The 16,115-nt window shown below is 42.3% G+C and overlaps 1 protein-coding gene across 1 annotated transcript in view; it reads right to left on the bottom strand.

Moving 5' to 3' along the window:
• Positions 1 to 1,917: 1,917 nt before the first annotated feature.
• LOC145876397 (uncharacterized) overlaps positions 1,918 to 16,115 on the bottom strand; it is an 18,518-nt gene continuing 4,320 nt past the window's right edge. Inside the window, exons 3-4 of the mRNA XM_082972178.1 lie at positions 8,678 to 8,794; positions 1,918 to 8,065 (exon numbers count right to left, since the gene is read on the bottom strand). Of these exons, the coding sequence (XP_082828304.1) occupies positions 4,476 to 5,855 (1,380 nt within the window). The 5' untranslated portion in view covers positions 5,856 to 8,065; positions 8,678 to 8,794 and the 3' untranslated portion in view covers positions 1,918 to 4,475. The remainder of the gene's footprint in view (positions 8,066 to 8,677; positions 8,795 to 16,115) is intronic.

Here is a 16,115-nt window from a genome sequence, read left to right as displayed (position 1 = left end):
TTAGCTGTGTTTTTTTCCTCCAAAATATGAATTACTGTAGGACTTTAATAATTGTAAACAGGCCTACAAACCCAAAAGGTTTTAATGATGCCTTAAATCTATCTTCAAATATATATTTGATGATTAGTTGAATCCGGTGTGTAAGTGCTGGTAAGAACAAAAGGATTGAGAAACCCTGAGATAAACATAAAACTATATAATGTAAAAGCTCCTCCACCATCTTTACCAGACGTTTTACTGATAACATGTAGACCTACTGATTAGTTTCCACTTTGAAAACTGCTGTCAGCAAGTCAGCTCAAGAAACAGTTCTACTAACTAGTAATATCTTATTCCAGGTATTTATTCTCTTACTCTGTCCAGTAGAATCAATTATTGTTCAGAAATTCTTACTTTATTATTTAATTTAATAATTTTTATTTTATACTTTACTTTACCCTCAAAACACCAGTCTCAACGTCAACAGTGAAGAGGCAACTCCGGGATGCTGGCCTTCTAGGCAGAGTTGTAAAGAAAAAGCCATATCTCAGACTTGCCAAAAAAATTTAAATATTAAGATGGGCAAAAGAACACAGACACTGGACAGAGGAACTCTGCCTAGAAGGCGAGACGTTGAGACTGGTGGTTTGTGGTTACTATTCAATGAAGCTACCAGTTGAGGACTTGTGAGGCGTCTGTTTCTCAAACTAGACACTCTGATGTACTTGTCCTCATGCTCAGTTGTGCATCGGGGCCTCCCACTCCTCTGTCTATTCTGGTTAGAGCCAGTTTGCGCTGTTCTGTGAAGGGAGTAGTACACAGTGTTGTATGAGATCTTCAGTTTCTTAGCAATTACTCGCATGGAATAGCCTTACTTTCTAAGAACAAGAATAGATTGATGAGTTTCAGAAGAAAGTACTTTGTTTCTGGCCATTTTGAGCCTGTAAACAAACCCACAAATACTAATGTTCTAGATACTCAATTAGTCTAAAGAAGGCCAGTTTTATTGCTTCTTTAATCAGAACAACAGTTTTCAGCTGTGCTAACATAATTGCAAAAGGATTTTCTAATGATCAATTACCCTTTTAAAATTATAAACTTGGATTAGCGAACACAACGTGCCATTGGAACACAGGAGTGATGGTTGCTGATAATGGGCCTCTGTACGCCTATGTAGATATTCCATAAAAAATCAGTGTTTTCCAGCTACAATAGTCATTAACCTCTTGGGTATGTGGGACGTGACTGTCCCAACTGCGGGACACACTATTCAACAGCCAGTGAAATAGCAGGGCGCCAAACTCAAAACAACAAAAATCTCATAATTCAAATTTCTCAAACATACAACTATTATATCCCATTTTAAAGATAAACTTCTCGTTAATCCAACCACAGTGTCCGATATCAAAAAGGCTTTACGGCGAAAGCATAGCATTAGATTATGTTAGGACAGCACCTAGACAAGAAAAACCACACAGCCATTTTCCAAGCAAGGGGAGGCGTCACAAAAACCAGAAATACAGCTAAAATTAATCACTAACCTTTGATGATCTTCATCAGATGGCACTCATAGGACTTCATGTTACACAATACATGTATGTTTTCCTCGATGAAGTTCATATTTATATCCAAAAACCCCATATTACATTGGCGTGTAATGTTCAGAAATGTCCCAAAACTTCTGGTGAATGAGCACATCAATTTACAGAAATACTCATCATAAACGTCGATAAAATATTAAACTGTTATTCAAAGAATTATAGATACACTTCTCCTTAATGCAACCACTGTGTCAGATTTCAAAAAAACTTTACAAGAAAACACACTTTGCAATAATCTGAGTACGGCGTTCAGACACGAAACCAAACCCGCCATTTTGTGGAGTCAATAAAACTCAGAAATAATATTATAAATATTCCCACTCCCAGGAATCCCAGGTCCACAATAAATGTTTGTTTTGTTCGATAAAGTTCTTCATTTATGTGCAAATACCTCCTTTTTGTTCGCGCGTTCAGTCCACTCCTCCAAATGCAGGAAGCGCGCAAAAAAGTCACGAAGAAAAGTAAAAAGAAGTTCTATTTACGTTCGTAGAAATATGTCAAATGATGTATAGCATCAATCTTTAGGATGTTTTTAACATAAATCTTCAGTAATATTCCAACCGGACAATTCCAATGTCTTCAGAAAAGAAAAGGAACACAGCTCACACTCACGTGAGAGCGCACCTCTGAGCTCATGTCATTTCGTCACTCATCTGACTCAATATTCACAGTAGAAGCATGAAACAACGTTCTAAAGACTGATGACATCTAGTGGACGCCTTAGGAAGTGCAAAATTAACCCTAAGTCACTGTGTAGGCAATAGGCAATCACTTGAAAAAACTACAACCCTCAGATTTCCCACTTCCTGGGTGGATTTTTCTCAGGTTTTTGCCTGCCATATGAGTTCTGTTATACTCACTGACATCATTCAAACAGTTTTAGAAACTTCAGAGTGTTTTCTATCCAAATCTACTAATACTATGCATTTCCTACCTTCTGAGCCTGAGTAGCAGGCAGTTTAATTTGGGCATGCCTTTCATCCGGACGTCAAAATACTGCTCCCTACCCTAGAGAAGTTAACAATGTGTACACTGTATTTCTGATCAATTTGATGTTATTTTAATGGACACATTTTTTTACTTTTCTTTCGAAAATATGGACATTACTAAGTGACTCCAAACTTTTGAACGGTAGTGTACATGTAGGTAGGGGTAAAAGTGACTAGGCAATCAGGATAGAGATTACATCTCCTCATCCAGGGAGTGCACACACACACACACGGAGGGAATGTTGTGTTTGTTTAATATTGTTTTAGGACTATGAAAATGGACTAAAGGATTAGCCTGTGGATTATGAAAACAACAAAAAGAAATGGGAAAATGGGAGAGGAGAAATGACTAGAGACAGTGTTGTTTAACTCACTGACCATGACCCATGAGTTCTTCTTACCTTTGTTCAGTAGAAAGGTCTCCCTCTCTAAAGGATATAGGAGGCGCCATAGACTGCTCACTCTTCATGGACACACAGCTGGGTACAGGGGAGGCTGGTCTCTCCTGCTTGATTGGACTTCAACACAACAGAGACAAACATTTCATCTCTCATCTGCTCTGAGCTCAGATGGGAAACATAAGAAGAGTTTTATTCCAAAACGCTATATATAACTTTTCAGAAATGTTCGTAAATTAGCTTTTATTGTTTAAAGATATTATGAAAGAGATTGGTGTGATTTTTCACTATCTAATCATGGCATTGGATTATTCAATGACAGACATGTATTAGTTTAAAATCTATCACTTGATGGTTTCATTTCAGAGTCAAATGTTTTTTTTTGCAAAATGCTATATATCTGCCTCACTCTCAGAGAAATCGGTAGTACTGCTAGGTTTTACACAGTAATAATATATATCTGCCTCTCTCTCAGAGAAATCAGTAGTATTGCTAGGTTTAACACAGTAATAATATATATCTGCCTCACTTTCAGAGAAATCAGTAGTACTGCTAGGTTTTATACAGTAATACTATATATCTGCCTCACACTCAGAGAAATAAGTAGTACTGCTAAGTTTTACAAAGTGAAATGTAACAAATAACTACATTTTTAATAAAGAACTGTACAAATGATACACTTGTGACATCAATATTAAAACATTTAAATATAATAATCCAATACAGAAATATGAGATCAGTTTGTAAAACATTTACATTTGACATTTTAGTCATTTAGCAGATGTTTTTATTCAGGGTCTGGTTTCCCAAATGCATTTTAAGGAAAAGTTAATAATTTGAATATTCGCAGGAGCATTGTTAAATCTCTGAGCTGTTTAAAAAAAAACATTGTTATTAACGTTGAAAGCATCGTCGGAAAAGGAGGACCAATATGCAGCAGAATTGTTTTGGCTCATCTTGAACATTTATTAGACTCAAAATTAACATACAAAATAACAAAACAAACTCACGATATAGACAGTCTTCTCAGGCTCACATACGCTAGACAAGAAACAATCTCCCACAAATGACAAACACACCCTAATATATGGAACTCTCAATCAAAGGCAAAGAGAAAACACCTGCCTTCAATTGAGAGTCCCAACCCCAATTAACCAAACATAGAAACACACTCACTAGACTCCACATAGAAATATATAAACATAGACCATAAACCAAAAACCCGGAAATACTAAATCAAACGCCCTTTTACCAAAACACCACCCCGAACCACATAAAACAAATACCCTCTGCCACGTCCTGACCAAACTACAATGACAATTAACCCTTATACTGGCCAGGACGTGACAGTACCCCCCCCCCCCCCTAAAGGTGCTAACCCCGGAAGCACCTCAAGAAAAACAAAAACCCCAAACAACAACAAAAATCCCCCTAAAGTAAAGGGAGGGAAGGGAGGGTGGCTGCCGTCACTGATGGCACTTGTGCTACACCCCCCCTCCCCAACCCACCTATGCAAGTGGTGGTTCAGGCTCCGGCCTATTGTCCTCCAGAGTGCCGACCCCGATCAGCCTCGGACCGTAGGCAGACTCCCCTTGCTCTGGATCCTGGGCAGACCTCCTCCTCTCCACCCTGTATACAGACTCATTAATTGAACAGTTAATCATTTTAAGTTCTGGATTGTCAGGCTTACTCAGTTCAGGGTTGCTGCTCGACTCCCTTGGTTCTTCGTAATCGGCAGACTCTGGGCCGATGGGGCAGTCTGGCAGCTCCGGGCAGTCTGGCCACTCTGGCAGCTCCGGGCAGTCTGGCCACTCTGGCATCTCTGGGCAGTCTGGCCACTCTGGCATCTCCGGGCAGTCTGGCCACTCTGGCAGCTCCGGGCAGTCTGGCCACTCTGGCATCTCTGGGCAGTCTGGCCACTCTGGCATCTCCGGGCAGTCTGGCCACTCTGGCATCGCCGGGCAGTCTGGCCACTCTGGCATCTCCGGGCAGTCTGGCCACTCTGGCATCTCCGGGCAGTCTGGCCACTGGCATCTCTGGGCAGTCTGGCCACTCTGGCATCTCCGGGCAGTCTGGCCACTCTGGCATCTCCGGCCACTCTGGCAGCTCCTGACTAGTGGGTGGCTCTGGTGGCTCTTGACTGGCGGGCGGTCTGGCGACTCTTGACTGACGGGCAGCTCTGGCGACTCCGGACTGACGGGCAGCTCTGGCGACTCTTGACTGACGGGCGGCTCTGGCGACTCTTGACTGACGGGCAGCTCTGGCGACTCCTGACTGACGGGCGGCTCTGGCGACTCTTGACTGACGGGCAGCTCTGGCGACTCTTGACTGACGGGCAGCTCTGGCGACTCTTGACTGACGGGCAGCCCTGGCGACGTCGGACTGGGATGACGCACTTGAAGCCTGGTGCGTGGTGCTGGTACTGGACTTACCAGACTGGGAACACGTACCTCCAGGCTAGTGCGGGGAGCGGGAACAGGACGAGTCGGACTGGGCTGACGCACTTCCGGGTCCGCACGAGAGACAGGAACTGGAAACACCGGGCTATGGAGGCGCACAGGCGGTCTTGATCTTACCTCCTGCACAACCTGTCCTGGCTGGATGGAACTAGTAGCCCTGTATGAGCGGGGTGCTTGTACAGGGCGGACTGGGCTGTGCAGGGGCCTGATGGTAGCCGTGCGTAGAGCGGGAGTTGGGTAGCCTGGTCCTCGGAGGCGTACCGGCGACCAGATGCGCTGCGCAGGCATCCTCCTACCAGGCTGGATGCTCACTCTAGCACGGCACCTGCGAGGGGCTGGAATAACGCGCACCGGACTGTGCGTGCGTATGGGTGAGATATTGCGCTCTTCAGCGAAACATGGCGCCCTCCACCTCATACGCTCCTCCATATAACCACGGGTAGCTAGCTTCCGGCTCTTCCTAGGCCTAGCCAAACTACCCGTGTGCCCCCCCCAAAAAAATTATTGGGGGTGCCTCTCGTGCTTCAACGCCAGTCGTGTTCCTCAGAAACGTTCCCGGTCCTTACCAGCCATTCTCCATGGGCCCTCTCCGGCCATAACTTGCTCCCATGTCCATCTCTCCCGTTTGTCCAATTCAAAATCCCTCTGCTCCTTCCTCTGCTGCTTGGTCCTGGTTTGGTGGGAGATTCTGTCAGGGATTTCGTCGTCGTCAGACGATATGGCGAAATCATCGTCGGAAAAGGAGGACCAATATGCAGCAGAATTGTTTTGGCTCATCTTGAACATTTATTAGACTCAAAATGAACATACAAAATAACAAAACAAACTCACGATATAGACAGTCTTCTCAGGCTCACATACGCTAGACAAGAAACAATCTCCCACAAATGACAAACACACCCTAATATATGGGACTCTCAATCAAAGGCAAAGAGAAAACACCTGCCTTCAATTGAGAGTCCCAACCCCAATTAATCAACCATAGAAACACACTCACTAGACTCCACATAGAAATATATAAACATAGACCATAAACCAAAAACCCGGAAATACTAAATCAAACGCCCTTTTACCAAAACACCACCCCGAACCACATAAAACAAATACCCTCTGCCACGTCCTGACCAAACTACAATGACAATTAACCCTTATACTGGCCAGGACATGACAGCAAGATGCAGTAGATGGTATAGAGTACAGTATATACATATGAGATGAGTAATGTAGGGTATGAAAACATATAAAGAGGCATTGTTGAAAGTGGCTAGTGCTAAATTACATCAAGATGGCAAGATGCAGTAGATGGTATAGCGTACAGTATATACATATGAGATGAGTAATGTAGGGTAAGTAAACATTATATAATATAAAGTGGCTAGTGATGAATTGAATACATCAATTTTTTATTATTAAAGTGGCTTGAGTTGAGTCAGTATGTTGGTAACAGCCACACACACAGACCTCACTTCCCTCTGGAGAGCCTTACGGTTATGGGCGGAGCAGCTGCCGGACCATTTCAGTTTGTCCGTGATGTGTACGCCTAGGAACTTAAAACTCTCCACCCTCTCCACTACTGTCCCATCAATGTAGATAGGGGGCTGCTCCCTCTGCTGTTTCCTGAAGTCCACGATCATCTCCTTGTTGACATTAAGTGCGAGGTTATTTTCCTGACACCACACTCCGAGGGCCCTCACCTCCTCCCTGTAGGCCGTCTTGTCGTTGTTGATAATCAAGCCTACCACTGTAGTGTCGTCTGCAAACTTGATGATTGAGTTGGAGGCGTGCATGGCCACGCAGTCGTGGGTGAACAGGGAGTACAGGAGAGGGCTGAGAACGCACCCTTGTGGTGCCCCAGTGTTGAGGGTCAGCGGGGTGGAGATGTTGTTACATACCTTCACCACCTGGGGGCGGCCCGTCAGGAAGTCCAGGACCCAGTTGCACAGGGCGGGGTCGAGACCCAGGGTCTCGAGCTTAATGACGAGTTTGTAGGGTACTATGGTGTTAAATGCTGAGCTGCAATCAATGAACAGCATTCTTACATAGGTATTCCTCTTGTCCAGATGGGTTAGGGCAGTGTGCAGTGTGATGGCGATTGCATCGTCTGTGGACCTATTGGGTCGGTAAGCAAATTGGAGTGGGTCTAGGGTGACAGGTGATATGGTCCTTGACTAGTCTCTCAAAGCACTTCATGATGACAGAAGTGAGTGCTACAGGGCAGTAGTCATTTAGCTCAGTTACCTTAGCTTTCTTGGGAACAGGAATAATGGTGGCCCTCTTGAAGCATGTGGGGACAGCAGACTGGGATAGGGAGAGATTGAATATGTCCGTAAACACACCAGCCAGCTGGTCTGCGCATGCTCTGAGGACGTGGCCGGGAATGCCGTCTGGGCCTGCAGCCTTGCGAGGGTTAACACGTTTAAATGTTTTACTCACGTTGGCTACGATGAAGGAGAGCCCGCAGTTTTTGGTAGCGGGCCGTGTCAGTGGCGCTGTGTTGTCCTCAAGGTGAGTAAAAAAGCTGTTTAGTCTGTCTGGGAGCAAGGCATCGTGATCAGCGACGGGGCTGGTTTTTCTTTTGTAGTCCGTGATTGACTGTAGACCCTGCCACATACCTCTCGTGTCTGAGCCGTTGAATGAGGCTATAAGGAGTACCAGTACTGAGTCAATGTGCAGGGGTACCAGGTAGTTGAGGTAATAATGAGACTATAAGGAGTACCAGTACTGAGTCAATGTGCAGGGGTACCAGGTAGTTGACGTAATAATGAGACTATAAGGAGTACCAGTACTGAGTCAATGTGCAGGGGTACCAGGTAGTTGAGGTAATAATGAGACTATAAGGAGTACCAGTACTGAGTCAATGTGCAGGGGTACCAGGTAGTTGAGGTAATAATGAGACTATAAGGAGTACAGGTACTGAGTCAATGTGCAGGGGTACCAGGTAGTTGAGGTAATAATGAGACTATAATTGAGGTAATATGTACATGTAGGTAGTGGCAAAAGTGACTAGGCAATCAGGATAGAGATTTCATTTCCTTGTCCAGGGAGTGCAAACACACACACTTTCACACACACACACACACAGGGAGGGAACGTTGTGTTTGTTTAATATTGTTTTAGGACTATGAAAATGGACAGAAGGATTAGCCTACGGATTATGAAAACAACAAAAAGGAATGTGAAAATGGGAGAGGAGAAATGACTAGAGACAGTGGTGTTTAACTCACTGACCATGACCCATGAGTTCTTCTTACCTTTGTTCAGTAGAAAAGTCTCCCTCTCTAAAGTATATAAGAGGATCCATAGACTGGTCACTCTTCATGGACACACAGCTGGGAACAGGGGAGGCTGGTCTCTCCTGCTTGATTGGTCTTCAACACAACAGAGACAAACATTACATCTCTCATCTACTCTGATCTCAGATGGGAAACATAAGAAGAGTTTCATTCCAAAACGCAACATATCACTTTACAGAAATGTTGGTAAATGAGCTTTTATTGTTTAAAGAAATTATGAAAGAGATTGGTGTGTTTTTCACTATCTAATTATGACATGGTGTTGTTCAATGACAGACATGAATTTGTTTATAAACTATCACATGACGGTTTCATTTTAGAGAGTCAAATGTTTTCTTTGCTCAATGCTATATATCTGCCTCACTCTCAGAGAAATCAGTAGTACTGCTAGGTTTTACATAGTAATAATATATATCTGCCTCACTCTCAGAGAAATCAGTAGTACTGCTAGGTTTAATACAGTAATAATATATATCTGCCTCACTCTCAGAGAAATCAGTAGTACTGCTAGGTTTTACATAGTAATAATATATATCTGCCTCACTCTCAGAGAAATCAGTAGTACTGCTAGGTTTTACACAGTAATAATATATATCTGCCTCACTCTCAGAGAAATCAGTAGTACTGCTAGGTTTTATACAGTAATAATATATATCTGCCTCACTCTCAGAGAAATCAGTAGTACTGCTAGGTTTTACACAGTAATAATATATATCTGCCTCACTCTCAGAGAAATCAGTAGTACTGCTAGGTTTTATACAGTAATAATATATATCTGCCTCACTCTCAGAGAAATCAGTAGTACTGCTAGGTTTTATACAGTAATAATATATATCTGCCTCACTCTCAGAGAAATCAGTAGTACTGTGAGGTTTTATACAGTAATAATATATATCTGCCTCTCAGAGAAATCAGTAGTACTGCTAGGTTTAACACAGTAATAATATATATCTGCCTCTCTCTCAGAGAAATCAGTAGTACTGCTAGGTTTTATACAGTAATAATATATATCTGCCTCACTCTCAGAGAAATCAGTAGTACTGCTAGGTTTAACACAGTCAAATGTAACCGCCCGGCACGATTCGGTCTTATTTTAGAAACATTTTCAAATGTGTTTTTTACACTGGATAAAAGTAGAGACTCAGGGCTAGAAAATGGTATATCATACAAAACAGTTGATGAACAATGGGAAAGTAATTCTTCTTTGAACGTTGATGAACTTGTAACCTCACTTTTGAGAAAATGGCCTTTGAATGTTTTGGTACCTACTGGAGAGCTCTTCTTTGTCTACAGGGCTGTTACTTTGGCTGATAATGTCTCCCATCTAATAAATAGTTTTTCATATATATAATTAACTAAATATATTATGTTTTTGGTTTCGTCAGTTTCATTGTTTATTATGCAATAAATTGTTATTTTATGGTTGTAAGTTGTAAAATTAACTAGAAAATATTCAATTTTGCAATTCTGAGAAATTACTACTTTAGTAAGGAATTACACATTATTCAATATTACTGCAGTTTCTAAATCATTTCATTAGATGGCAGCATAACACCACGAATGACTTATCAGAAGATTAGTTTAGTTCTCCCTGGATACACCACCACTCCCCGCGCTTCTTTCTGTCCCTTTCCACACTGCTAACACAAGAGGAAGGACTGAAAAAGCATTTAACAGATTACTGTTTAGTAATATAATGATGATTCATGTTTATTATTACCTGTTTTTATGCTCATGTTTGAAATTATACTTCATTAATATAACGATTATCAATAAGCCTGAACATTAATTCCGTCACCTCTAGTTGAGAAGAATGTATTTTCCCAGTACATTCATTGTCAAATTCATCAACCAGCATCAACCCGCGATGCCTTCTCGCGCATGAAGTCAGCTCAAGGAGATATATAGCTAACTAAAGTAATGAGTGACCATTTTAGAAAATCATGGGACATATAGTCTGTGGTTGCATGCTATTTTATGTCAATCATATTGCTGCTTGTAGCCTATAACTGATGCTTCGTGGTCTTATGCTGCCATCTATTGGAAATATTTACCAATTAAAAGTCAGTCATTCATAGACAGACATTAGTGAGACACCTGAGAAGAAAAAAAAACATTGTTAATTCCTTAGATTAGTCTCAAACCTGCCCTGTCTATCCCACGCCAATTGCTGGACATTCACAAAGAGGTTACTAGGTCTCCCAGTTCAAACCACATTTGAAAAATAAAAACACATGTGGCTTGTTGTGTGCCTTGCAATAATAGATATTAGAAAAAAACGAATAACAAAATAAAAACAGCAAAAGGCTTAGACAGGTTTGATTAACAAAATAATCAACATGCTGTTTGGTACTATACTTGTATTTACTAACATAATATTATTACTAAAATAGTTTCTAAAAGTGTTTTAGGCTACCCTACCCTAGAATTAGGGTTAGGGGTTAAGGCTAAAATAGGTAATACACAGGATTAGGGGTTAAGGCTAAAATAGGTAATACGTAGGGTTAGAATTTCTGTACAGCACTTTGTGACATCTGCTGATGTAAAAAGGGCTTCATAAATACATTAGATTGATTGTTAGGTTTAAGGGTTTTAAGGCTAAAAACGTTATGGGTTTATAGCTCTCTAGCTCCTCCCTGTGGTCTTCTGTGGGTACTACATAACTCATTCACCACACTTGCAAGGCTCAACTGCGTCAGATCTACAAATCAATGAGCTAGACCTATCCATTTGGGTTGTAACTCAGTGAACCTGTGCAGCATTTGCTCAATTCAATGCCTACAAACGAAGATTTCGATGCATATCAAATTACCCAGTAGCCATTCAGAAACAATAACTCCTCAAAAAAAGTGTTATATCTTAATTACATTTTTTATTATGTCTGTATAAATCGGCCACATCTTGAAAAAGAGGGCAGGGACATGTGTTCTGTTTAGGTTGTATACATTTTTCTGAAAACAAAATTGGTTAACTATGACCAGAAAATGCTTAACGTTTGATCGGTTTGCGCCAGCCATCACTAGTACTGTGGGTCACCACAACGTGTACCCAGGTGAAGTGTGCACCAAGTAGCTGTGATAATATTAGTAATAATACTAATAATAATACTTGAGGTCAGCCTACAATGTTAACGCAGGCAGGTCTCATTGATAACAATAGCGAAGCTGGCATTGTGACGCAGAACAATGGGCAATGGTATAGAACGTTCAGAATGTCAGGTGGTGCCACAGTGCTCAATTAAACTAATAGGAGCTGGAAGGGTGAAAAATGACCTAAAATAAGGCCGGTTTTTTCGCTATAACTTCATAACTAGGGACATAAGGTAATATTATGAAACTGAGCTCCATGGCGGATGCAATGAACTAGTTTTATCAGAAAAAAAAACATTGTTAAAAATGGAATGTGTCCAGACTACTTGAGGCGTCACAATTTTTTTTTTTAAACTTCGGTCATTGGACACAGAGGGGTTAAACACTAAAGTTACCGTCCATCTAGTGAAGAGAGGAGAACCGGACAGAGGTAGCCAGCATCCGTCAACGAGAGAGACGGAAGCCTTCCATGGGATTTAACTGGTGGATGAAACAACCAGGGAGCTCCATCGGTCCACAAGTAATGCGGGCAGCTAGTGATGATGTAGTGGTAGCTAGGAAAAATGAGGATGCTGCTGGTAGAGTAGCTAGCTTACCTAGCTGTACTGACTAGCTTGGCTAGCTAGCAGGTCGTTCGTCTGTCCCTCGTCTCGAGGATGAGGACGAATCCAGTGAACCACAAAATGAAACAAGGATAGAGAGTGAAAAGGATCTGGCTACACTCATACTGTCCCTGACCGTAAAGCAAAAAGCTAATTGAACAATAAACTTTGGCGTCTCAACAATGTAGCGAACTCCGTCGTTATTCCCCAAGATCACCTCAGCCCACTCTGCACGTAACCTGACAATATCCTTGGTGCCACACCGTACGTGGACGCGGGCAGTTCCAGAACGCAGACATGAGCAGTGCAACACAATCAACTAAACCCAGTCTTTACAGTGGGTTACATTAGTAATATTGTGTCCCATCTACTGGCAGATATTTAGGACCTCAGCAGGTATCTGGATAATAGCCTCATGAGCTGTCCTAACCAGTTAAGAGGCACCAGCAGGTATCTGGATAATAACCTCATGAGCTGTCCTAACCAGTTAAGAGGTACCAGCAGGTATCTGGATAATAGCCTCATGAGCTGTCCTAACCAGTTAAGAGGTACCAGCAGGTATCTGGATAATAGCCTCATGAGCTGTCCTAACCAGTTAAGAGGCACCAGCAGGTATCTGGATAATAACCTCATGAGCTGTCCTAACCAGTTAAGAGGCACCAGCAGGTATCTGGATAATAGCCTCATGAGCTGTCCTAACCAGTTAAGAGGAACCAGCAGGTATCTGGATAATAACCTCATGAGCTGTCCTAACCAGTTAAGAGGTACCAGCAGGTATCTGGATAATAACCTCATGAGCTGTCCTAACCAGTTAAGAGGTACCAGCAGGTATCTGGATAATAGCCTCATGAGCTGTCCTAACCAGTTAAGAGGTACCAGCAGGTATCTGGATAATAACCTCATGAGCTGTCCTAACCAGTTAAGAGGTACCAGCAGGTATCTGGATAATAGCCTCATGAGCTGTCCTAACCAGTTAAGAGGTACCAGCAGGTATCTGGATAATAGAAACATGAGCTGTCCTAACCAGTTAAGAGGTACCAGCAGGTATCTGTATAATAGCCTCATGAGCTGTCCTAACCAGTTAAGAGGTACCAGCAGGTATCTGAATAATAGAAACATGCAGCCAGTCAGTGGTTCCTGTGCCACATGTAATTGCTTTGGAGCAGTGGCAACCTGTTATTCAAGGCAGATTTTTTAATTTTTTTAAATTTATTTCACCTTTGTTTAACCAGGTAGGCTAGTTGAGAACAAGTTCTCATTTACAACTGAGACCTGGCCAAGAAAAAGGCAAAGCAGTGTGACACAGACAACAACACAGATTTACACATGGAATAAACAAACATACAGTCAATAATACAGCATAAAAAGTATATATACAGTGTGTGCAAATGAGGTAAGATAAAGGAGGTAAGGCAATAAATAGACCATGGTGACGAAGTAATTATAATATACCAAATAAACACTGGAGTAATTGATGTGCAGAAGATGAATGTGCAAGTAGAGATTTACAGTGAGGGAAAAAAGTATTTGATCTCCTGCTGATTTTGTACGTTTGCCCAATGGCAAAGAAATTATCAGTCTATAATTTTAATGGAAGGTTTATTTGAACAGTGAGAGACAGAATAACAACAAAAAAATCCAGAAAAACGCATGTCAAAAATGTTGTATATTGATTTGCATTTTAATGAGGGAAATAAGTATTTGACCCCTCTGCAAAGCATGACTTAGTACTTGGTGGCAAAACCCTTGTTGGCAATCACAGAGGTCAGACGTTTCTTGTAGTTGGCCACCAGGTTTGCACACATCTCAGGAGGGATTTTGTCCCACTCCTCTTTGCAGATCTTCTCCAAGTCATTAAGGTTTGACGTTTGGCAACTCGAACTTTCAGCTCCATCCACAGATTTTATATGGGATTAAGGTCTGGAGACTGGCTAGGCCACTCCAGGACCTTAATGTGCTTCTTCTTGTGCCACTCCTTTGTTGCCTTGGCCATGTGTTTTGGGTCATTGTCATGCTGGAATACCCATCCACAACCCATTTTCAATGCCCTGGCTGAGGGAAGGAGGTTCTTACGCAAGATTTGACGGTACACGGCCCCGTCCATCGTCCCTTTGATGCGGTGAAGTTGTCCTGTCCCCTTAGCAGAAAAACACCCCCAAAGCATAATGTTTCCACCTTCATGTTTGACGGTGGGGATGGTGTTCTTGGGGTCATAAGCAGCATTCCTCCTCCTCCAAACACGGCGAGTTGAGTTGATGCCAAAGAGCTCCATTTTGGTCTCATCTGACCACAACACTTTCACCCAGTTGTCCTCTGAATCATTCAGATGTTCATTGGCAAACTTCAGACGGGCATGTATAGGTGCTTTCTTGAGCAGGGGGACCTTGCGGGCCCTGCAGGATTTCAGTCCTTCACGGTGTAGTGTGTTACCAATTGATTTCTTGGTGACTATGGTCCCAGCTGCCTTGAGATCATTGACAAGATCCTCCCATGTAGTTCTGGGCTGATTCCTCACCGTTCTCATGATCATTGCAACTCCACGAGGTGAGATCTTGCATGGAGCCCCAGGCCGAGGGATATTGACAGTTCTTTTGTGTTTCTTCCATTTACGAATAATCGCACCAACTGTTGTCACCTTCTCACCAAGCTGCTTGGCGATGGTCTTGTAGCCCATTCCAGTCTTGTGTAGGTCTACAATCTTGTCCCTGACATCCTTGGAGAGCTCTTTGGTCTTGGCCATGGTGGAGAGTTTGGAATCTGATTGATTGATTGCTTCTGTGGACAGGTGTCTTTTATACAGGTAACAAACTGAGATTAGGAGCACTCCCTTTAAGAGTGTGCTCCTAATCTCAGCTCGTTACCTGTATAAAAGACACCTGGGAGCCAGAAATCTTTCTGATTGAGACGGGGTCAAATACTTATTTCTCTCATTAATATGCAAATCAATTTATAACATTTTTGACATGCGTTTTTCTGGATTTTTTTTGTTGTTATATAAAAGATGACTGCTATGGTGTGTGGGCATCCACACCCCCTCCCAAAATGGCTGCTGTGCCATTTCTTCCCCATGCATTACTTGACTGTTCAAATAAACCTACCATTAAAATGATAGACTGATCATCTCTTTGTCAGTGGGCAAATGTACAAAATCAGCAGGGGATCAAATACTGTTTTCCCTCACTGTATGGAGTGTGCCACTCTCCTTATTTTTATAGCTTATAGTTTATTAGCCATTAGTCAGAACTTCCACATAAAAAAATAAAAATCTTTGGGTGTGCGCCAGCTCATGTGTTTTATTGGAAATACTATTGGAACCATTTCCCTGTTTGACCGCTAGGTGTTATGGGTATTATGACACCTCCACTGTGGGGCTCTATAAAACTATTGGATCCATTTCCCTGTTTGACCGCTAGGTGTTATGGGTATTAGGACACCTCCACTGTGGGGCTCTATCAAACTATTGGAACCATTTCCCTGTTTGACCGCTAGGTGTTATGGGTATTAGGACACCTCCACTGTGGGGCTCTATCAAACTATTGGAACCATTTCCCTGTTTGACCACAAGGTGTTATGGGTATTATGACACCTCCACTGTGGGGCTCTATAAAACTATTGGAACCATTTCCCTGTTTGACTGCTAGGTATTATGGGTATTATAACACCTCCACTGTGGGGCTCTATAAAACTATTGGAACCATTTCCCTG

This window comes from Salmo salar, unplaced genomic scaffold, assembly GCF_965601325.2.
Source record: "Salmo salar unplaced genomic scaffold, fSalSal1 ptg000587l, whole genome shotgun sequence".
NCBI classification, from domain to species: Eukaryota; Metazoa; Chordata; class Actinopteri; order Salmoniformes; family Salmonidae; genus Salmo; species Salmo salar.
Note: the sequence above shows the minus strand (reverse complement) of the source record. Positions and strands in the feature narration are given on the sequence as shown.